At 40.4% G+C, this 23,916-nt stretch overlaps 1 protein-coding gene across 1 annotated transcript in view; it reads right to left on the bottom strand.

Annotated features, from left to right (window-relative positions):
* Positions 1-23,916, bottom strand: part of LOC122554081 (rab GTPase-activating protein 1-like) — a 338,947-nt gene that overhangs the window by 221,386 nt on the left and 93,645 nt on the right. The window contains exons 5-7 of the mRNA XM_043698534.1: positions 23,137-23,311; positions 6,292-6,449; positions 4,842-4,952 (exon numbers count right to left, since the gene is read on the bottom strand). Coding sequence (XP_043554469.1) covers positions 4,842-4,952; positions 6,292-6,449; positions 23,137-23,311 — 444 coding nt within the window. The remainder of the gene's footprint in view (positions 1-4,841; positions 4,953-6,291; positions 6,450-23,136; positions 23,312-23,916) is intronic.

Genomic DNA, 23,916 nt, shown 5'->3' on the forward strand with positions numbered 1-23,916 from the left:
GCCACTTTTCAGCCCAAGCCTGTCCAGATCTTATTGCATTTGATTATGGATTGCTTCAATATCTGAGTAGTCACAAATGGTGCTGAACATTATGCAATCATTGGCAAACATCCCCTCCTTATGACGAATTAATTATAGTTAGAAAATTGAACTACACAGTTTCTGTGCACAGGGGGCCCAGTCAAGTCCTAGAGCAGTTGTATATCTTTGTGGAGTGAGGCTTCAGGGCAAGTCTTGAGAGGTGCTCAGGAGAACCTCTGCACCAGTAATAGTTCAGTGCAGAGAAGGAATATTTGCTGTTTGACATGCATTTTGGGTATCCAATCTTTGGTTATCTGTTACCCATAATTTTCTAATGAATTATGCCATTTGGAATATCTCATATTTATGATCTCACAGTCTAATCCTTTTTTTCTGGCAACAATCTTTGTATGTTTGCTTGAGCAAGTTTTATTCATAATAAATTTGTTAGTTTTCACAGGAAACCTGGCTGACTTGTTTGTAATCTGAAACTAGCCACAGTTTAAAACTTGTGTAACTGGCCTAATTATCACCCTGATTATATATAAAATTTGTTAGGACCAGTGGAGGAGTGGGACAGGAACGGAATCTGTGCAGTCCTCAATCTCAGTTGTAATGATATACTATTATTCAGATTTTCTTAAATTAAACTGAGTGAAAGGATTAAATTATGAACAATTGTTTAGAATAAACTGGGATTTATTTAGTATGCAGGATTAAAGGGATTTTTGATCACATTGGTTAAATGACTCACAGATTTGATGAGGTTAAAAAAAGAGAAAACCCATATGCTCTCAAGGCCAGAACAAGGGGTTATAATCCAATGAGAGTTAAATCATTTAGGAGGAAAACATTTGCCTTTTTCAAATACCAGCAGCTGATCGTTCTTGAGGTGATAATTCAGAGACAGATTTTCCTCTTCACAGTCTGGATAATAATCAATCTTCTGACTTATGTTACACATAACGAAATGAAAGTGGGTCAGGTTGTAGAAGGGACCGGAAGTGTGATGTTTGGTGGGTGCAATCTGATCTTCTAGATTTACTATTTTTTAGACGATGGATTGAAAATGAGAAGATGTATACTGTTTTAAAAAGTGGGGAATGTACAAGGATTTGTTTGCAGCTTTGTGGAATCAAGGGAAACTAACGGATATATGTGGAGAGAGAGAGAGTCCAGACGGGCTCTCTTAGTGGGCAGCACGGTGGCACAGTGGTTAGCACTGCTGCCTCACAGCGCTAGATACCCGGGTTCAATTCCCGACTCAGGCGACTGACTGTGTGGAGTTTGCACGTTCTCCCCGTGTCTGCTAATCTAATCTAATCTAATCAGACAAAGTGGAACAGTTTGTCATGGGTTCAGGAGAGTTCAGCATAGTAACGACCCTCTGAATGGTCAAAATGCTGTTTAACACAGAATGTGAGGGAGTGAAACAGAAAGGCAATCTCCAGAAGATGACTACCAATTTTTCTCTCTCCCTTTTCTGTTATATTGGCTTCTCCAATTTTGAATCAAAACAAATACAGAAACACTGCATTTGGCTACACAAAGAAACAATACTTAGATCCAAAGATGACAAAAAAAGACAATGGGTTCAGCCAAGCCACCACTGATCTACAGACTGATCACCACTGTGCAGGTAACATTGAGGTATCAGTAAAGAATCAGAAGGATAGTGAAACCAATCCATCTTATTTGAGATTTGAACTGGTGATGCAGAACTGCGCTGTCCTTTACTTTCCCCAACTTGTGATATTTTTGTGTGACGATAATTTATAAAAAGGGTTAAGTTTTTGAGATACAAAAATTAGAAATCCTGCTCTTTTACTGTTTTTGTTAAAGCTAGGGGTTATTCTTACCATTACTGAAGGAATCTGAGCGAGATCTGTATTTATCCTAGGTAAGTCTGGTTAAAATGAGATTTTTGATAATTTCATTAACTTTTAATGTTAGTGCTGACTCCAGGAAAAGTGGATTCAATTTCCAACGCACTATTCCAGTAAGGTGTGGCACAGATTACTGAAACAGCATTTCAACACACCACAACTGGCCCTGCCACATCTGAAAGGACTGCTGCATCTAATGACAGATAGTCAAGGGCAAAGTTTGCTGAAAAATCAGGATTTAGTCCACGTCAGGTGAGTACAAATAGTCTGTAAACAGAAGGAGCAGAGATCAAAATGATCATGCCATGGCAAAATCTTTACACACTGTGGGAATTCTTAATGTCCCTTCACAGTGATTACACAAGAAACGGTGGCACTCATTCAGCCTTTCTAACAATCCACCATTAATTGAGTTCTGCATCTGAATACCCTACACAACCCTTAGTTCCTTACCTTTCGATGCCACTGGCTATTAGAACAGGTCAATGTGATCCATCTTGGGTGTGGACGAAGGGAGTTAGCATGCCCTCTGCTTGTGTGTAACTAGCTTGTTTCCCACAGCTTAATAGCAAAGTAGGAAAAATATCTAAGTCTGTCCGTCTCAGGACACAGACTTTTTTAACTTCCGCATCACCTCCTCGTGGCAATGTGGAAAATGGGCCCCTCACAGCTCCCAGCGGAACCTCGAGGTGGTTTGGTCCCCAGGATGGCATCATATTAGATCACTAGCATGTGGACAGACCTTGACACTCTCAAAGCCAACTCCAAATATGAATGAATAGCCTCAGTGCCTGGAGGATATCTCCAGTGGATGGATTGACTGAAGGCTGAGGGATTAAAACTCTGACAACGAAATCTGAAATGGAGCCCAATGGCTGATTCATGTCTACATACGTCAGTTTTCCAGCAACTCCTACAACAAACCTGTTGCTAAACATGGTGTTTTGTGCTCTTTTCACTCACCAGGAGAGACTAAGGGGTGGATCCCAGACATTTGGGGTTTCTATACATTTTGCTCAGACTTATGCCCTGAACCGGACATTACAGTTTCCCTGTAGAGCATTAACACAACAGAGGAGACAGAGTTGATTGCGATGGCACAAATCACCATCTTCCAAAAAGAAAGTTGACAACATAGGAAACATTTGGTTTCACAGAGCATGGTTGAAGAGAAGTGAATTGAATTGATATATTTCAGAGGAGACTAAAAAGGAACATGATGGAGAAGGTTCTCAAAGGTTATGACACTAAATTTAGATGAGAATGGATAGGTGGAACGTGAACTGGTTGGCCTGAATGGGAAACATTCCTCTCCCAAATTCAACAACCAAATCAGATTTAACTTCTATCTCAATTTTAAGATCTTGTACATTTACATGAAAGACAGCTGATGAAATTTTAAAAAGTGATTAATTGGATATGCAGTTCACTCAGTCATCCTGAGAATATGAGAAGGCACTGTAAAAATCAAAGTATTTTCTTTATCCCTCTCTCCTATGATCTACATTCACGTGGTGCAATCTTAGCCGACTTACCCTTAAACCACAATAATTTCTTCTGCTGCTACCTGATGTGCGATAAGTATAACGAAGGCCATAAGAAAGGCAAGTACATATTCTAATAAAGCTAATGATTATAATTCAATTGAAAGATTAATTTAGGGGCAGTTCGTTGAAAAGTGTGTACTGGAAACAGCATTCTATTGAAAACTTTTACACAAACCTCTGAAAACAAAACGTAAACTAAGTTATAAATGTTATCTTGTGTGCCATATTGATTCATTGCAGAGCGAGTGTGAGTATAGTCATCTCAGAATACATTCCACACTCTCTAGGAACCCACCCCACCCCACCCCCAAAGTATATTTTTAACAAATCCATTTGGGAAAGAGCACTTAATTAGGTTAGTGAATAGCTTCAATTGAAGTTCTGAATAAATTTAATTTTAAACCCAGAGGGAAAGAATAATCAGCTTCAAAGAGGATTTCTCGACTGCATCTCATTTTGCCAGAGTGCTTTTAAATATTGAGATTACAGTTGTATTAATTCAGAGAGTAAATCAAATTGATTGTAGGAAATTCTTTATGTGGACTCTAAAGTACTGGAACAATCTCGCACTGGACAGCGCAAATAGGTAGTCCCAGTAACTGTTAGGATGGCATCCAGGAAACTTTCACACTCATACAACATTAAAGTCTATCACCAAAGAGGACTTAACAGGTAGCAGCTGATCTGGGTACAGGACACATGCAAGAGTGCACAGTATTCATATGACATGAACAGATATAGTTGAAGACCAATTGAAAGTGAAGACCCTAGGTGAAGCTTTCCTCCCGAATGCAGGGATATCGAGGGCAGCTGCAGTCCCATACCAAAGTCCATCAACTAAATACCAACTGAATCAACGACTCTGGTCGGCAAGCCTCAGCTGTAATGTCCTAACAAGCTAGGAAAATACATTCTGAAAATTTTGAACAGTTGGCACACTTGTAGCTCCATTCGTTAAAGCTGTAATTATGCTGCACAGGCCAGGCTCAAGTACATATGAAGTTCAATTCCAGAAGCTACTGGATCACCTGACCTCAACCAGACCAGCAATGTCGCAAATCACCATGTTGTGCAAGGGATATGAGGGGCTAGGAGGAAACATAATCATTCGCAGTTCACACAGCATGAGCTAACTCGTAACCTATACTGCAGCTGCAGATATTTGGGTGCCAGGAAGGATGGGTCAGTCAATTAGCCCGCTCATTTTTAGTCAGGCCATGCCCATGAAGAACAAACACATGGGCAGGAGAAGACTTCATACAATATCATCACATGTGAGACTGACAAAGGTTATAAAACCAGAGAAAGTCTGCCAACTTCCCGACAAAGTAGCTGATTTCAATCCATTTAAAGGCCTTATTTCAAAAAAGTAAGTTAATAAGCATACCGCTCAACAGCAAGTTCACAATTCGATGTTTGCTGCACAGTGATGATCAATTTCTTCTCTATTCCCTGTCGCAACTTAAAATACAGTTTCTCTCTGTCTTTCGGTACAGCACTGTGAAGAGAGTAGTAATTATTTTAGTTTCTTGCTTCGCTTGTCATAACAACACGAGTAAAGGTAATTTACCATAAGAGCAGAGATTGCAAGGTGTGCACATGCCATGAATGTTAGTTCACTCGTGAAACAACTGAAAGAGGTCACTTCAGAAAGGATCAAATCAACGTCCTCTCCCCTGCATCAGACACAAAGAGAATCACCAACATGTCATTTTTAACATTGAAAACAACAAATGCTGGAGATCACAGCAGGTCAGACAGTATCCATGGACAGGGAGCAATCTAACATTTCAAATCGAGATGACTCTTCATCAGAGCTAAGTGTGGAAGCGGCAGCTTTTATACTATAGTTGGGGGTGGGTGCAGAGTCCGGGAGTGGGGGGGGGAGAGGAAAGATGCTGATACTTCAGATGAAGTGATCTGATCGCTTAATCTGAACGATCAAAATCTTTTCTCCACTAGCACTCTACACCCTCCCCCACACACACAAAACTATAGCATAGATGCTGCCCCTCCACACTTCACTTCAGTTCCAATGAAGAGTCATCTAGACTCGAAATGTTAGCTTGCCTTCTCTCCATGGATCTTGCCTGACCCACTATGATCTCCAACATTTGTTGTTTTCGGTACAGATTCCAACATGTGCAGTAATTTGCTCCTACTCATGCATGACATTGCCTTTTGAACTAGTTTTCTTAATTAGAATGATTTCCATAGTCCAGGATCTTTTTCTAATACAAATTAGTGTTAAAAGGTAAGGGTTGGCCTTAAAGCAACTGGATTCTATCTTAAGAATTATTAATTTCAAAACATTACTTCACACTAAAATCTAGGCTGACACTCTACTGAAGAAGAGTTATACATATACACCCGTTCCTCAAATTCTCCACTGTTGGAAACTGAACTGAGGTACCATCTGTCCTCTTGGATGAATGGAAAAATCCCCCATTACATTATTTTAGTGGGGGATTTTTCATGGCATGTCCACATTATGTGAGCAGTTGGTTCTCCCTAATGTCCATCCAAAACTATTGCTCAGCCATCTTAATTCAAATAGATGATCTGGTCATTTATTTCATTGCTGTTCGGGTGTATTTGCAATAATTAACTGCTGGGCTTGTTGTATTAAGGAATCATAAACTGCTTCGACAGGCTGCAAAATGCACTGAATATAGGTCGAGGAAAACCTTAAGACTCATTAATGATGGAATGGCAATGCAGTATTACAAATAACTCTCACTGCACCATACCTTTAAAGATTTGGCGGAGGGGGTCTCTGAACCAAAGTACCATCACCCTGCTTCCACTTTGAAATTGCCTATCCTTCAAATTCTCACCTGAAATTGCCTTTTCCATCATCTTCCTTCACTTCAAGAGAGACAGTGAAGTTGTAGGTGTCCTTCTCAGGACTGGCATCGCACATGTCTTTCACTTCTGTCGATTGTTTAGAAGATCGACGAAAAGCAGTGGCAAAACTGTACAGGATGCGGCTGACCTGGAGAAAATGCAGGGGAAGCATGCAAATTTAACTTGTCTGCTACAATTGCAATGCTCTCTTCTACAAAGTTACTTTTCAAATTTGCTTAGACTCCCACCTGGAATTCTGGGTTCAGTTCTGGCCTCCACACCTCATGAAGGAGATACTGACCTTGGAGGGGGTGCAGAACAGATTCCCCAGGATTGAAAGGGTTAAGTTATGCGGGTTACTCACATATCTAGGCTCATATACTGTTGAGTACAGTAGTGATCAGACTGTGGTGTTTATGACCATAACTTTTGTTGCTTGGGTGGAAGGTCAGCAAAGATTTTCTCAGTTAAAAACCATGTATCACTTTAAAATTAGAGGCAGGAAAATCAGGGCTGATGTCAGGGAGTACATTTTCACACAAAGTAGTCTGAAACCAGACCATTCTCTGACAAAAAGCTAAGGTTATAGGAGATTCATGGAAACTTTGAGTGCAGACTGGCACAGGTTTGTTGGGAAGGATATCGAGGGATACAAAATAAGGAAAACAGGTTCCGATCAGCACTGATTTAACATATGCGTCAAAGGTGGAAACAAGTTGGAGATTTTGCCAACAGAATTATCTATCATCCCCAAAGTGTAGGCTGATGTCAGATCTGACACCAAAATAAATTCTAGAATTACACCAGAATGGTCTAACCAAGGTTCATTCAAACAGGGTTCCCCATAACCTCAGAGTTAAACAAATGCATTCCTAAAAGAAATTACACATAAATTACAGACTCTCTGTTTGGGTGTTTCTCTCACCATTACAGGGTTTTTCCCCCCAAAAATTAAAAGTCACATTAAAGGTGACATATCTCCAAACAACTTGAACACACTCAAAATGCTCAAACACACACTCTGCACTTACTTTTCAAACTGTTCGAACACTTTCTACACTAATGTTCAAACTGCTCAAACTTTCCGTGCATCCAGTTTCAAATTTTCCATTAGCGTTCCAACTCTCTGCACTCACACGCTGGGCTCTAGCAAAGCTTGGTCTCAGTGACAGTGCTACAACCACCAGCGAGTCTATTAAAGGGAGCTGCTGTCAGCCCACACAAACCCCAGTAAAGTCACCAATAAAAAAAATCCAAAGTATGTTTGCTGCAAAATGCATTTAATAAAAATTAATAATAACATTAATCCTTAAAAAGTGTTTGCACTTCCATCAACTGATGCGCAGTCTTGTTTGTATTTGCTTTATATAATGGGAAACAAGGAGGAAGGGTGTAAGTTCCACCGAATTTCACAATATACTGGAGGATTCCTTAACCAAAACGGAAGTTGAAAACCATTCGCTTAACCAGAAAGCATTGTGAATAAATATTTATTTGAAGCCCTTAAAAAAGACAAAATATTTTAAAGCAGGAATAAAAATTGTTTCACTCATCAAAATACTGCATGTTTCCTCTCCCAAAATAGTGCACTAAAACAATGTTGTGAGTTAGAGAGAAGGTTGAGAAGTGACTTAATTGAGATGTATAAGATAATCAGAGGGTTTGAGAGGGTGGACAGTGAGAGCCATTTTCCTCAGATGGTGATGGCCACCACGAGGGGACAAATTTAAATGGAGGGGTGATAGATATAGGACAGGCGTCCGAGGTAGTTTCTTTACTCAGAGAGTAGTAGGGGCGTGGAGCACACTGCAACAGTTGTAGACTCGCCAACTTTATGGGCATTTAAATGGCATGTGGATGAGAATGGAATAGTGTAGGTTAGATTGGCTTCAGCCTGGTTCCACAGTTCGTCACAACATCGAGGGCTAAAAGGCCTGTACTGCGCTATAATGTTCTAAGTTCTATTGTGTGCCCTGTGTCTGCTCTAAAAACTTTCCAGACAATTGGGATCTCCAAACAGTAGATTTCTGTACTGGAAAGGTCATAGTGAGTCATTATGTCACAAGCTCAGGGATTTCTATACACCCTTCAGTAAGGCAGGAGAGGTGTGAAGACCATTGGAAAGACAGTGTCACACAGGACATGCTGTAATTTCCCCAAAGGATGTGAAGTCAAGTTTCTAGAATCTGCTAGTGGGTGCAAAGTGACTCAACACAAAGACAAATAGGAACTGATCAGAGAGGGAGGCCGTATAGATTTGCAATGGGTGGATCGCATTTAAACAGAGGTGAATATTTTAAGAAATCATTGACATGGTCAATAAGGGAATGTCTGGGGATATTACCAACATGGACCTTCAGAATGCATTGTGATTCTACATTGCAGACCGTCAGCTCATGGAATTGGAGGCAACTAATTGACATAAATAGGGAATTAATTAAAGGTATAGTCACCCGTTGTCCAGCCAACCAAGTTAACTGGCGCTCCAGAATTGATAGCGCACATAGTCAAATTGACAGAATGTGACTCTCAGCATCTCCATGGAATTTGATCAGCTTTTCACTATATCTCTTGACTTAAATAAAAGAATATGGAGCTGTAGATCTTCATTTTCCAGTAACACAATTGTGTGGATGGCCAAAGCAAGTATTTCTGTAACAAGACACTAATAAGCTAAACAAGTGGCAAAACTGCAGCAGTTGAAATAAATTGTTGAAAAATATGAGCTCACTCACTTTCGGCCCAAGATACATCACTGCATTTCTGAAACAGCATGAAGCTGAGAATTGGAAGTGAGGAGAGAGTGGGGTCTACTTACAGGAAATACTGATAATCAGCACACAGGCTATTGGAATATTAGCATTTATCTCATGTCAGCTGGAATACAAAGCGATGGAAATTATACTTTCACATCTGGCATTATTGAGCCTCTCTATAAAACCCAAGAAATTGGAGCAGGAATTGACCCTCGAGCCTTTCATTGGGATTGTGGCTGATCCAATACCCCTCACATCCAGCTTCCTTCATTTTCTCCACAACCTTTATTCCACTAATGGTCAAGAATCTATCTCAGCCCTTAATTAGATTAGATTACATTACACAGTGTGGAAACAGGCCCTTCGGCCCAACAAGTCCACACCGACCCGCCGTAGCGCAACCCACCCATACCCCTACATTTACCCCTTACCTAACACTACAGGCAATTTAGCATGGCCAATTCACCTGACCTGCACATCTTTGGACTGTGGGAGGAAACCGGAGCACCCGGAGGAAACCCACGCAGACACGGGGAGAACGTGCAAACTCCACACAGTCAGTTGCCTGAGGCGGGAATTGAACCCGGGTCTCAGGCGCTGTGAGGCAGCAGTGCTAACCACTGTGCCACCGTGCCGCCCACAACATACACAAGGACTCTGCCCCCATAGCTCTGTGGTAAGGAATTCCAAAGACACAATCTCTGGGAGATGAAATTCCTCATCTTAGTCTTAAATTGACGGCCCTTTACACAGAGACAATACCCCTGATCCTAGACTCTCCCATGAGGAGAACCATACTCTCAGTTGGTTGCAATAGATTAGGTAACATCATTAAAAGGCATGATAGTAGATACACTTTTAAGGAATAAATGCATGCATTGCACCAGTTGCACATTTGTATCTGGTGCAAAATTACAAGATAAATGGCTAATAAAAGAAATTAGGGATAGTATTAGATCCAAAGAGGAGTCACAAAGTTATTAGAAAAAGTGCCAAACTTGAGAATTGGGAACAGTTTCAGCAAAAGAGGACCAAGAGGAGAGAATTGAGAATAAACTTGGAAAGGAACATAAATGCAACTGTAAGGGCTGCTACAAATATGTGAAAAAAAGGATCACGAAGACAAATGTAGGTCCTTAACAGTGTGAGAATTGACAAGGAAATGACAGAGCAATTAAATAACTACTTTAGTTCTGTTTTCACAGAAGGCAGCACAATTAACTTCCAAAATACTAGGGAACTAAGGGTCCATTGGGAAGGAGGAAGTGGAAGAAATTAATAATTAATTTAAATAGTGCTGGAGAAATCAATGATAATGAAAGCTGATAAATCCCCAAGGACTGACAATCTCCAGGTTACTAAAGGAGGTGTCTATGGATACTCTGGACGCATTTGTTGTCTCCAGATTGAATTGGAGGGTGGCAAATGTAACCCACTGTTTAAAAAAGGTTGGAAGGTAGAGAAAAGGGAGTAATAATCCAGTTAGTCTGCAAAGTAAAATGTTAGTCTACTATAAAGGATGCAATAACAGGGCACTTAGAAAATGTCAATGCGATTAGACACAGTCAATATAGATAACTGAAAAGGAAATCATGTTTGACAAACCTCAAGTTTTTTTGAGGTTCCAGTGAGTAGAACAGATAAGGGAGAACTGCAGAATGTGTACTTAGATTTTCAGCAATACTTTCATAAATTTCCATGTAAGAGCTTACTGTTTAAGACTAAAGCACATATAATTCAGGTAGTAGGCTGACAAGGACTGAGAATTGGTTAGCAGACAGTAAACAGTAGGAATAAGTTAGCCTTATACAGAGTGAAAAGCTGTGAGGGCTCAGGGATCAATGTTTAGGCCTCAACTATTTACAATGTATATCAACAATTTGGATAAGTGAATTAAATGTTCCTATTTCCATGTTTGCTGATGACACAGGTGGGATTGTGAGGAGGATGTAGCGAGGCATCAGGATAATTTTGACAAGTTGAGTGAGCAAACGTGACACATGCAGTATAACATAGTTATCCACTGTGGTAGGAAAACCAGAATGGCAGAGTATTGTTTAAACAGTGATATACTGGGAAGTATCGATGCCCTTATACGCCAGTCACTAAAGCCAAGCATACTGGTGCAACAAGCAGTTAGGAAGTCATGCTGTGTTGGACTTCACTGCAAGAGGCTCTAAGTACAGGATCATGGATGCCTTATTGCAGCTATACAGGGCTTTAGTACAGCAAGCTGTTTTGGTATCCTTATCTAAGGAAAGATATACTTGCCAGAGAAGGAGTTCATGCAAGATTCAGGTTGATCATTGCTGGAATGGCAGGTTTGTCAAGGAGGAGAGATCAGGTCAACCAGGTCTATACATGTTTCCAAAGATTTAATTGAAAAATATAAAGTTCTCAGACCTGGAGAGATTGGACACAATCTAGCGTAAGGGGACCATTTAGGACAGAGATGAGGGGAAACATTTTCAATCAAATAATTGTGATCCTGTGAAATTCTCTACTGCAAAAGAGCAGACTTAGGACTGAGTTGAGGAGAAATGTCTTCACCCAAAAGATTGTGAATCTGTGGAGTTCCCTGCCCAGCGAAGCAGTTGGGGCTACCTCACTGAATCTTTTTAAGACAAAGATAGATAGACTTTTGAACAGTTATGAAATTAAGAGTTATGATGAATAGGTGGGTGAGTGGAGCTGGATCCACAAGAAAGATCAGCGATGATCTTATTGAATGGTGAGCAGCCGCAATGGACCAGGTGGCCTACTCCTGCTCCTATTTCTTTTGAGTATCTGGAAAGCATAACTGTCATTACAGTGCCTCCACTGGTAGGTAGCCATTATTACAACACAAAGCATTTACACTGATAACTTCTATTATTATGGATGCAAGGAAAAAGTTGGCACAGGTCATGATTCTAATTCGTTGATGGATGAGATCACTGACCAATGGCAACATTGCTGCCCTGTAAGGAATCACTGATGGTTATATACTAGTTAAGGGATAATTGGTTGAGCACTTGATTAGGTATATTCGGGAACAAGTAATCGGTGTTTAATTTGTTTAAGGGTCCACTGGGAGCTGGAATAAAACTCTGACCAGCACATTAATTATCTTGACTCTGTCAAACCAATCTTTAACCTCTGTCTGCCCATCTCTTCAAGCCCTTAAGAAGATAATGCGAGATAAAAATGTGGTAATGGGTTCCTTGGGCTGGACATATATTTGTCACAAAGGAAATTACTTGGTTCTCTTACTAAGTAATGGTAATGGAGGGGGGTCATGGCAGTGATGGGAGTAAGGGATGAAGATCCTGAACTGTCTACTTTGGGTTTATTACTTTGTCAAGTTAGGTCCTCGACATCCTTTCACGATTTTTGGTCCGAAGAATCTTCAGGTAAACGTCAGGAAGACTGAATGGGTGACCACAATTGACTTTGTAACATCACCTCTGTTCTCATCTGGTTTTATAGAAAGAGCTGCCTGGATCTGCAGTGCCACTTCAGTTTGGCAAGATATTGATAAGGCCTCCAAAACTATCTCAAAAGGATAATACTCATAATGAACAGCCACAATTTCAACCGTGATGGAAAATGCAACTCTATCTGGTTCAAATGAGGAGCCGCCTTATCATTTCAGAACAAACCAAAAACAAGGAGCACACTGGCTTCACAGAAGAATGAAGACTATATGTCGATTTGACTGGAAATTATTTAAGGAAAGTCACTGTGTCAGTTCAGTCAATGAGGAATAAATTATCTGATTGCTTATCTGACATCAAGTAAAAACTGAGCAGCAATTTCCTCTTGTTAAATATTGGCAAGATTGGAGTATTGCTTTTATAATGTTAAAAGATTAAATTGGACTATCACTCTGGACATTAACGTAATATTAATGGGGTAAACTGCACTGACTGAACATTCTGGATGTGGGTGGGGATGACATACATGTAGGAAGGCAGATGACTCCCACTCCATTTCAACGGTCATTTGCTACTACTCTCCTACTATTATCAAATGAAACTATCATTCAGCCCCTTCCATTCAGAAATAGTTTCAAAGCCATCCCCTAGTCAGGAATGCTTGCATGATCATCCCTGATGCTGAAGTCTATCACACCTACATTGCCTGGGGAAGGAGCCAAAACCCGTTTGCAGGGTCGCCCCAAAGTTAGGGTATATCACACCTACATTGCGAGGAAATAGTCTGCATAACGATTCCTTAGGATTAGGGCATTTACATTAGCATTATGTCTGAGGACTATCTCATCCTACCATTGTACCTGGGGTAACATGTAGTTATGGGGCGGGGAAGAAATGGGGCAGTGACCAGAGTATCTGTGAGCATTACCAACTGACTTGTATAAAAGGGGATGTATTTCCTTTGTTCGGTGTCTCTTCTGACTAGATTTTGCACGCCCTGCAAAGAGTGTTAAAGGGGGGCACCTAGCTTGTACAGGCTTTAATAAACTTTAACTGTTTGCAGAAGTTGGTGTGTTGTGAATTGCATCTCATGTGTGAAACCTCGGGAAAAGAACCTAACACTTTCAGTCCCCACTCCAAACCACATTCCCTAACTACCAACTCCATCCACTGCCCGAGCAACAATATAAGATGAAGCCATTTGTGCTATTACATCTAACTGAAATGAGCTTCCAACCTTATTCATATATCTATAAAGGCATCAATTTCCACCTCAGTTTGATTACTTGTACTGTTTCAGCTCATCTATTATTGTAATCCACTTGCTAGCCTTATTACCACAAGACTTGATTATCTGAATGAACTCCTGATTGGTCTTCACGTTCTTTCCTACACTGACTCTAGGTTAAGCCATGTCTCGATTTTAAATTTCTCAGTTTTGTTTTTTAGATCCCATCAAGGACTCACTCCCCATCTCTGGAATATCCTCCAGCTCTAAACCTCTCATCTGTGCACTCCTTTCATTCTGGACTCTTTTGCATCTCCAAGTTTAATGACACCAGCATTGGTGATTGCAATTAAGCTGCATAAACCCCACACTCTCAGTCCCTTCGTGACACCTGTCTCTCTACCTCACTTTCTTCCTTTAACATACCTTAAAGCTAATATATCTGACTGAATAACTTATATGGTTCAGTGCCAGATTCCACTTTGAAAATGCTCCTGTAAAACAGCTCATGACAATTCATTTTGTTAATTGTACTATTTAAATATTAGTGGTAGATATCAGTGGGATCTTAATTCAGATATGTCAATTCAGCAATACAACTCACCCATTCAAAACAGTTACAATGTGGATATGGAAATATATAGATCAAGTGAATTCCTTGAGAAGTTCGAGGGTGTCGGAGTACACTTAAGTGAGAAATCATGAGGGTTAAAACAGGACAAGAGATGGCTTTGGTAGATAAGGTAAAGGAGAATCCAAAAAGATTCAACAAGTGCATAAAGGTCAAAAGATTAGTAAGGGAGAGAATATGACTTCTTAAAGATCAACAAGGTCAGTTACATGCGTCAGCAACGAGCCAGGCTAGGTGTCAGATCTCTCAGTGGGACAGCATTTCAGTAACAGTGACTATAGCCATGGGGAGAGATAGGAACAGACAGTATAGAACATAGAACATAGAAAAATACAGCGCAGTACAGGCCCTTTGGCCCTCGATGTAGCGCCGATCCAAGCCCACCTAACCTACACTAGCCCACTATCCTCCATATGCCTATCTAATGCCCGTTTAAATGCCCATAAAGAGGGAGAGTCTACCACTGCTACTGGCAGGGCATTCCATGAACTCACGACTCGCTGAGTAAAGAACCTACCCCTAACATCTGTCCTATACCTACCACCCCCTTAATTTAAAGCTATGCCCCCTTGTAATAGCTGACTCCATACGTGGAAAAAGGTTCTCATGGTCAACCCTAACTAAACCCCTAATCATCTTGTACACCTCTATCAAGTCACCCCTAAACCTTCTTTTCTCCAATGAAAACAGCCCCAAGTGCCTCAGCCTTTCCTCATACGATCTTCCTACCATACCAGGCAACATCCTGGTAAACCTCCTCTGCACCCGTTCCAGTGCCTCCACATCCTTCCTATAGTATGGCGACCAGTCAGTCTCCTGTATGAAGTATGCAAGGAACTGGAAAGGATTCAGAGAGATGGGATTTATGACTATTTGGACAAACATAGTTAAAGATAGTCAGCTTAGCTTTGAGAGGGGCAGGTCATGCCTCACAAGCCTTATGGAGTTCTTTGAGGTCATGATGAGACAGGTTGTTGAAGGTCAAGCAGTGGATGTGGTGTGTATGGATGTCAGTAAGGACTGTGATAAGGTTCCCCATGGTTGGCTCATTCGGAAAGTTAGGAGGTACGGGATACAAGGAAATTTGGCTGTCTGGATACAGAATTGACTGGCTGAAAGAAGACAGAGAATGGTAGTGGATGGAAAGTATTCCGCCTGGAGGTCGGTGACGAATGGTGCCCTGCAGGTATCTGTTGTTGAGCCTCTGCTCTTTGTGGTTTTTCTCAGTGACTTGGATGAAGAAGTGAAGGGTGAGTTAATAAGTTTGCTGATGACACAAAGGTCGGTAGTGTTGTAGATAGTGTTGAGGGCTGTTGCAGGCTTCAACAAGACAGACAGGGTGCAGAAACCAAAAGAGAAAATGCTGGAAAATCTCAGCAGGTCTGGCAGCATCTGTAAGGAGAGAAAAGAGCTGACGTTTCAAGTCTAACTGACCCTTTGTCAAAAGCTGACAGGACAGGATGCAGACCTGGGCTGAGAAGTGATAGATGGACTGTAACTTGGATAAAAGTGAAATAATTCATTTTTGAAGGCTGAATTTGAATGCAGATTACAGAGTTAAAGAAGGGATTCTTGGCAGTGTGAAGGAACAGAGGGATCTTGGGGTCCATGTACATATATCCTTCAAAGTTGCCGCCCAAGTTGATAGGGTTGTTAAAAAGGCAAATGTTGTCTTGACTTTCATTAAAAGGGAGATTGAGTTTAAGAGCCGCAAGATTTTGCTGCAGTTTTATAAAACCCCGGTTAGACCATACTTGGAATATTGTGTCCAGATCTGGTCACCTCATAATAGGAACGAAGTAGATGTTTTAGAGTGGGTGCAGAGGAGATTTACCAGGATGCTGTCTGGATTGGAGGGCATATCTTATGAAAAGAGGTTGAGTGAGCTAGAACTTTTCACACCGGAGAGAAGAAGGAAGAGAGGTGACTTGATAGAGATGTACAAGGTAATGAGAGGTATATACAGAGTAGATAGCCAGAGACTTTTCCCGAGGACAGAAATGGCTGTCACGAGGGGTCATAATTTTAAGGTGGTTGGAGGAAGGTTTAGGGGCAATGTCAAAGGTAGGTAGGTTCTTTAGGCAGAGAGTGGTGGGTGTGTGGAATGCACTGCCAGCGGTGGTAGTAGAGTCAGAGACATTAGGGACATTTAAGTGACTACTAGGCAAGCACATGAATGGCAGTAAATTGAAGGGTGTAAGTTAGGTTGATCTTCGATGAAGATAAATGCTTGGCACAATATTGTGGGCTGAAGGGCCTGTAATGTGCTGTACTGTACAATGTTCTTATTGGGCCAGTGGACTGAGGTATGATAGATGGAGTTTAAGACTTTGGAGAAGATTTGTAGCTCAGGTTGTGGATCAGGTTGTAAGTTTGCTCGCTGAGCCAGTAGATTTGTTCTCAGACGTTTCATCACCATGCTAGATAACATCATCAGTGAGCCTCCGCTGAAGTATTGGTGTTCTGTTCTGCTTGTCCCATACACACAGACGAAGAGGGATACCAGTTCAACTGGGACAATACATCCATCCTGGGACAGGCTAAATGAAGGCATGAATGGGAATTCCTAGAGGCCTGGCATTCAAACCGGAACTCCATTAACAAACATTTAGATGTGGACCCCATTTACCAACCTCTCAAACAGAGCTGGAAATGATATCACCTACCACAACAAACCAAGACAGATAAATAGCAAGTGGGACAGAACACCAACACTTCACCAGAGGCTCACTGATGATGTTACCTAGCATGGTGACAAAACGTCTGAGAACAAATCTACCAGCTCAGCGAGCAAACTTACAACCAGATGGAGTTTAATTTAGATAAATACAAGGTGTTGCATTTTGGTCAGGCAATCCAGGGCAGGACTTACACAGTCAATGGTAGGGCCCTGGGGAGTGTTATAGAACAAAGAGATCTAGGGGTAGAAGTTAATCACTCCTTGAAAATGGAGTCACAGGTAAACGGGGCAGTAAAGAAGGCTTTCAACATGCTAGCTTTCATCAGTCAGAGCATTGGGTAGAGGAGTTGGGCTGTCTTATTGCAGCTGTACAAGACATTGGTGAGGCCACATTTGGAGTACTGCGTGCAGTTCTGGTACCCTATTAATAGAAAGGATATCATTATAGTAGAAAGAGTGCAGAAAAGAGTTACTAGGATACTTTCTGGACTGGAGTTATAAGGAGTAGCTTTTCACTGGAGCGATGGAGACTGAGGGATGAACTTATAGAAGTATATAAAATCTTGAGAAGCATAGATAATGTAAATAGCCAACAGCTTTTCCCCAGGTAGGGTAGTGTAAAACTAAAGGGCAGAGGTTTAAGGTTAGAGGGGCGGGAGACAAAGGAGTCCAGAGGCACAACCTTTCAAACAGAGCATGGTGAATAGCTGGAATGGGCTGCCAGAGATAGTGGTAGAAGCCAATACAACTTTGTCATTTAAGAAGCATGTAGACAGGAACATGGAAGGGATAGGTATGGAGGGGTATGCACAAAATGCAGACAAATGGACTTAGTTTCAATTGTGAAAACTGGACAGCATGGCAACGTTGGGCCTGCTTCCATGCTGTAGACCTCTGACTCTATTTTAAGAATTACAGTTAAAAGAGCTAAAGGTACTTCTTCATTCTTGCCATCTGACTCTGAGGATTCATACATAGGACCTTCTTCAATGCCTGACATTAGGCAAAACCAAAAGCATATCCAACAACCACAAGGAACACTGAAAGTAGCAATGACAGACAGGTGGTGATGGTTCAGTTGTACAGACCTCATCTGAAGTATCAAATTGAGTTTTACATGAAGGGAGGATATATTGTACATCACAGATTCACCAGACACTTATTCTTAAAGGCTACATTTCAAGGATAGGTTTGACTAGTTGATAGAGTTTGGCTATTTGAAGAGTAAAGAGTTGAACCAAAGTGTTTGAAATGATAAAGGGCTTCAATAAAGACAAACTACTACCTCTGCTGGAGAACAAGGGAACACCATGTTGAAATTAAATCCTAGCCCATTCCAGGGTGCAGTAAGAAATATTTTTTGACAAACTGCAGCAAGTTTCAGCAAGCTCTCTACCTTAAAACACTGCATTGCTGGGTTGATTTATTAAGACCAAGACCTACATTGGGTAAAAGCATCAAGGCATAAAGTATCTAATATTAAGCTGACAATCAATTTAGTATAGTCAGTCAGGGTTGCACGGTAGCATGCATGTGTGTGTTGGAAATTATATATTTTAATACACAGAACCCTATTCTTTACAAATAGAAAGAACATATACATACACTTCAAGGGTTTAAGCTTAGCAAAAATAGGCGACAGCCTGATTCGTTTCTCAGGAGTGCCTTGACCAGTCAGTCATCCTGCATGGTGTAAAATGTAAACAAAGCCAGATAATTAACTGTTAGTCATAGCGGGTTTTGAGAAGATTTGTAGTTCAGGTTGAGGATCTGGATGTAAGACTGCTTGCTGAGTTGGAAGGTTCGTTTTCAGATGTTTCGTCACTCTACGAGGTAACATCATCAGTGAGCCTCCAGTGAAGCACTGGTAGTATGGCCGGCTTTTTGTTAATGTGTTTAGGTTTCCTTGGGTTGGTGATATCATTTCCTGTTATTTTTCTCAGGAGGGTAGTAAATGGAATCCAGGTCAATGTGTTTGTTGATAAGAATTCCGGTTGGAGTGCCGTGTTTCTAGGAACTCCCGCATGTCTCTCTGTTTGGCTTGTCCCGAAATTGATGAGTTGCCCCAGTCGAAGTGGTGTCCTTCCTCATCTGTATGTACCCACTCGCCACAAAAAGTCATGACCCACTCTCACTAGTATCTTTACATACTAGCACCTAGTACCTGAAAACAAACCTTCCAGCTCAGCAAGCAAACTTACATCCATCTGTCAGTCATCACTAACTCGTTCACTTTCCATGGCAAAGCCTGTACCGATCAGAATCCACTCGTCAATCTACCTTCACACTTTATAAATGTTGATATTCCTCTTCAACTGGTGTTTCTTGGGAAGTGCCCTGATGCGTGCAAGAGGAAACATTTCAATAAAATATGCCTTTTTCAGCAAGATTCAAGTTCTGCACCTCAAAACAAATATTTGTATACCTTCTTAATCAGTGGGGTGACATTAGCAATATTCCAATCAAATAGTTTCATTTCTGAAGGAAGAGATATTTGACAGATTATACAAATGCCTGCAATTTTTCCACCTACTTCTTTTAACACAGTAAGGGAGAAATATCTACCTTAGCGGTCTCAAACCTTTTTCTTAATCAAAGCCACTTCAAATTAAAGATGTTACAAAAACATGGGCGATACATAGACTCATGGGGGGGATACATAGACTCATAGGGGGATACATAGACTCATAGGGGGATACATAAACTCATAGGGGGATACATAGACTCATAGGGGGATACATAGACTCATAGGGGGATACATAGACTCATAGGAGTCTACAGCACATCAAGGCAGACGAGACAAATACCTAATTATTGTAATCCCATTTTCCAACACTTGACCCATAGCCTTATATGCTTTGGCACTGCAAGTGAACATCTAAAAATCTGTTTCATGTTATGAGGGTTTCTGCCTCTACTGCAGATTTATACAAATTGATGAGGGTATATATTAAGTACAATTACTGCATATGATATTATTTAAAAGATACATTTAAAATGTAGGAAAATTTATCTTCACATTTATTTCAATGGGAAATTCAACCTGTTCAGGTTGCTCATCTGCGCTGTGTAATCTGGTGTATATATTGACAGAGCATCTCTGATGGAGTTGATGTAAAGATAAAGAGTTCCTGTCATACTGCCGCTATGTAGTTCACTGCAATTGGCAGGGCTACCTGCAATCAACATCATCGATTTAAATGGAAAAAGGCCATGTTAAAAGTGACCTTAATTGCCCAGCTGCAGCACACAACCAGCAACCTGATTGTATGATCTGATTATATGACTTGAATCTTGTAATCCATTATCTTTACAAAATCTGGTGCAAGCTACTCAGCCAGTCACTCATGATCAACATATTGCTGACCTCTGGCTATCTTCAGACTCATTAGCTCCAATGCAGTTCTTTTTAAATTGTATTTAATCAAGTTCCAATCTTTGATTTATATTTTGATTCTCTTGTACTACTGGTATTTTGTTCTCTTCTACTTGTCAAGACAGAACACGAATCTTACAAATCTACAAGGAGCACTGATTTAGATAGGCCCATACAGTCCAAAACTCAACAACTGCCTTATCATATTCTACAGCACAGTATTACATGGCAAAGGTTATCATATACCCTCATACCATGTTAACACTCAATTCAATGTAACAATGCCCAGTATAACAGGACCCTTCCATGCAACACACATCCCCTGGCTTCCTTTCCTTACAAACATCCCTCTCTCTCACTTTCCCTGACTGACAAAAACCCACAAGTTGAAACCATCTGTGCTGCATCACACTTATGCACCCTATGAAGACTTGTTCAACCACCTGCTCCTTCCATCTCAGTGCTCCATACAGATCCACCTCCCTGAGCAAGATCCAACAGTAGACTTCTTTTGATCAAAGAATGGGAAACATAAAAAGTCACAAACAAGCTGCTTGTGACATTCCCAATACATTGAATGGCAGGCTTTGAACTCCATCAATGCAAGTGGTTCTTATTAATCAGGCTCAGGACAAGGTCCTGCAAGGCAAACATCCAGTACAAATCCCTTACATGCTTGTGGAGACACAAACAATGCTGCACATTACTGAAGGAGAGGTCTCACAACAAACAAAGTAGCAGACTAACCACTTTAAGTTAGATGGCGGTTACTTGGCTCCAGGGATTTACATTCATTAAACAATCACAAAAGCAAGCCTGCTATTTTCTTATAATTAATTACAGTATCCATCTTCCATGGACCAACAGCTCGGTTTCTCCTCCTCTTATAATTCGGTGAAAAATTTGCCGTCAGATTTTCTTGCAAGTTATTTTTCATGTTTCTCTCTACAGTTCTTAACACTTTGTATTCTTTTATTCTTTTGAAATATATTCTCCTGTTTACTGGTGTTCCGTTAAAGTGGGAGCAAATTACTGTGGATTCTGGAGTGTTAAATAAGGACAGAAATGGAGAAATTCAGCAGGCCTGGCAGGAGCTGCAGTGAGAGGAACAGAATAAGGTTTTGAGTTGGGAATGAATTTTCTTCGGAGTACTGAAGTTCTGAGGAGAAACCATTCCAGTCAAGATGTTAACTTTGTACTTCTCTGCACAGATGCTGCCAGACCTGTTGAGTTTCTCCAACACTTCTGAATTTTATTTCTGTCTTTCCAGTTTCCTAATGGCCTTAGGCTCTTCTAAATTTATATCAAGAACCCAACTACACAAGCTCACAACTAAACATTTTAAAATGAACCATTCTGTTCTCAAGTGTGTTCTTCCAGCATTTCAGAATTCCTGAATGAACGAGCAGCTTCACATATCTCAAAATTGTCAGAACTAAAAGGTACAAAATAATTATCACAACTGTTGCTCAAAGCCCACAATAAAATTGTCAGGTATGAAGTTAACTGAAGATGAAGTTCTCTGCTAAAATACTTACCATTAGAGCAAGGTGAAGCTGGTGCCAATAGAAAGACGGCAAACTCAAAAATACAAAACTTCTTAAAACAGGAAATTTGAAGAGAAACAGAGAGAAAGAGAGAGAATATTTTCCTGTGGGACATTGAAAGCAAGTACATATGAGAAAAAGAACTGGAAGTAGTTGAAAGGATGTGGTATTCATAAAGATGCAGCAATTGGGGAGTATAACAAATGAGGTTTTTCAGAAACAATTCTAATCATTGAACTATATATTATAACAAATATCCAGAGACTGGAAATGTTAAATCCTGCAAAAACATACAGCACATTATTCTTCCAAGGTATTTTGAAATTACGTTCACATTTGACACATCTACAGGTTACTGGATTTAAGTAAATAACAGCTTTAATATCCTAATCCTGGTTAACTCTACAGTCACTCTGATAGCCATCTGTTCACTTACTTGAATCGTAGCCTCGGGGAGTGACAGCTTGACTATTCAACACCCCAAATGAGCAAACAGAGATCAGCAAAGTGATCCATCAAATAGCTCTGAATCTTACTAAATAGCTCTGAATCTTACTACAACATTTTTAACGAAGACGGCTTTTATTCAGGAAGAAAGCATTTATGCTAGTCATTGCCAGATGCAGATGCAATTCTGACAAAGGCTTCACTGCACCTGACTCATTCTAACCAGTCTTGTTTCCAGCATTCTTTGGATCCTATTCTGACATTTATCAGGGTGGGACAAGGGACGAGGGGGCTCAGGTGACAACTCGACGGTAGGTCATGCACAAAATCTCCCCAAAATAAAAGGTTTTCTTAGACACTATATTTATTATTTTCAATATCTGAGGAATAGACAAATCTATATATGACTGCAATTATGATGTTCGTCCTTGCTACTTATCTACATGCTGTTAATCTGTTTAGCAGTTTACAGTTTAAGCTATAGTCTGGTGTACTCATGCAGGTGTACTCATATTGTACAGTACGTCAAAGCAATTTACTGCTCATAACTATACTTTGATATTGCTATGAGAGAAGTGAGAGGGAACTGTATAAATTCACTTCCTCTAATTATTTTACACAAAAAGTTAGTAAGTTTAAGTAAAAGAAGTAAAAAAAAAACTGAAGTTTCCAATTTTGATAACTGCATTGCACCAATTTTAACTTGAAAGCAAAAATAATTTTAGTAATTGAAGGGTCAAAATACAGTACTTACAGCTTCTTTGATCTCACAGCAGAACACGTGAAGTTGGTACTCATCTGTACTGCAGTAACTCTCAGTAAATGCAAAGCAATTACTTTCTGCAGTCCCATCAACACCGCGGACACAGAATAACACGTTATATATTGGAAATGCAGCTATCTCAGTGGTCGTAGCCTGGTCTATTATCCTGAAGGGGGGGAAAAGAAAAAAATAGGAATGTTGAACCCAGATTGAAGATGGTAAAAAGAAAGAGCTCTCTTTCAATACTGAATGAATTTGAAGTGTGAAGATTCCACATATGACAGAAATTAATCTGGGGAAGATTGACTTTACTTGTTCATGAACAAGAAACACTTATTCCAATTTGCAACTGTTTACACGGTACCTAATTAAACAGCATATTCTGTAGAATGATAGAATCTTACAACAGCTTAACAGTCCATGAAACCTGTGCCAGCTCTTTGAAAGAGCATCAAATTAGCCCTACTCCCCTTACATTTCACTCAGTGCTCAAATTTCTTTTTTTTTCAAGTTTTCTTTTTTGACATTAGTATGCCTGTTGAAAAGAGTCTTGCCTTCTAACTCAGTAAAGGAAAACAAAGTTTTAGGGCATCAGACTTTAGGATGGATGAAAGCCCTTAGAGAAGATTTATTCGAATGGTATTTCAGTTACATGGGGTGGTTCACCACAGTCAGATTACAAGGGTGTTCAAAGTTTTGATTAGATTAGATTCCCTACAGTGTGGAAACAGGCCCTTTGGCTCAACCAGTCCACACCGACCCTCAGAAGAG

The sequence above is a fragment of the Chiloscyllium plagiosum genome, chromosome 11, assembly GCF_004010195.1.
Source record: "Chiloscyllium plagiosum isolate BGI_BamShark_2017 chromosome 11, ASM401019v2, whole genome shotgun sequence".
Classification (NCBI taxonomy): domain Eukaryota; kingdom Metazoa; phylum Chordata; class Chondrichthyes; order Orectolobiformes; family Hemiscylliidae; genus Chiloscyllium; species Chiloscyllium plagiosum.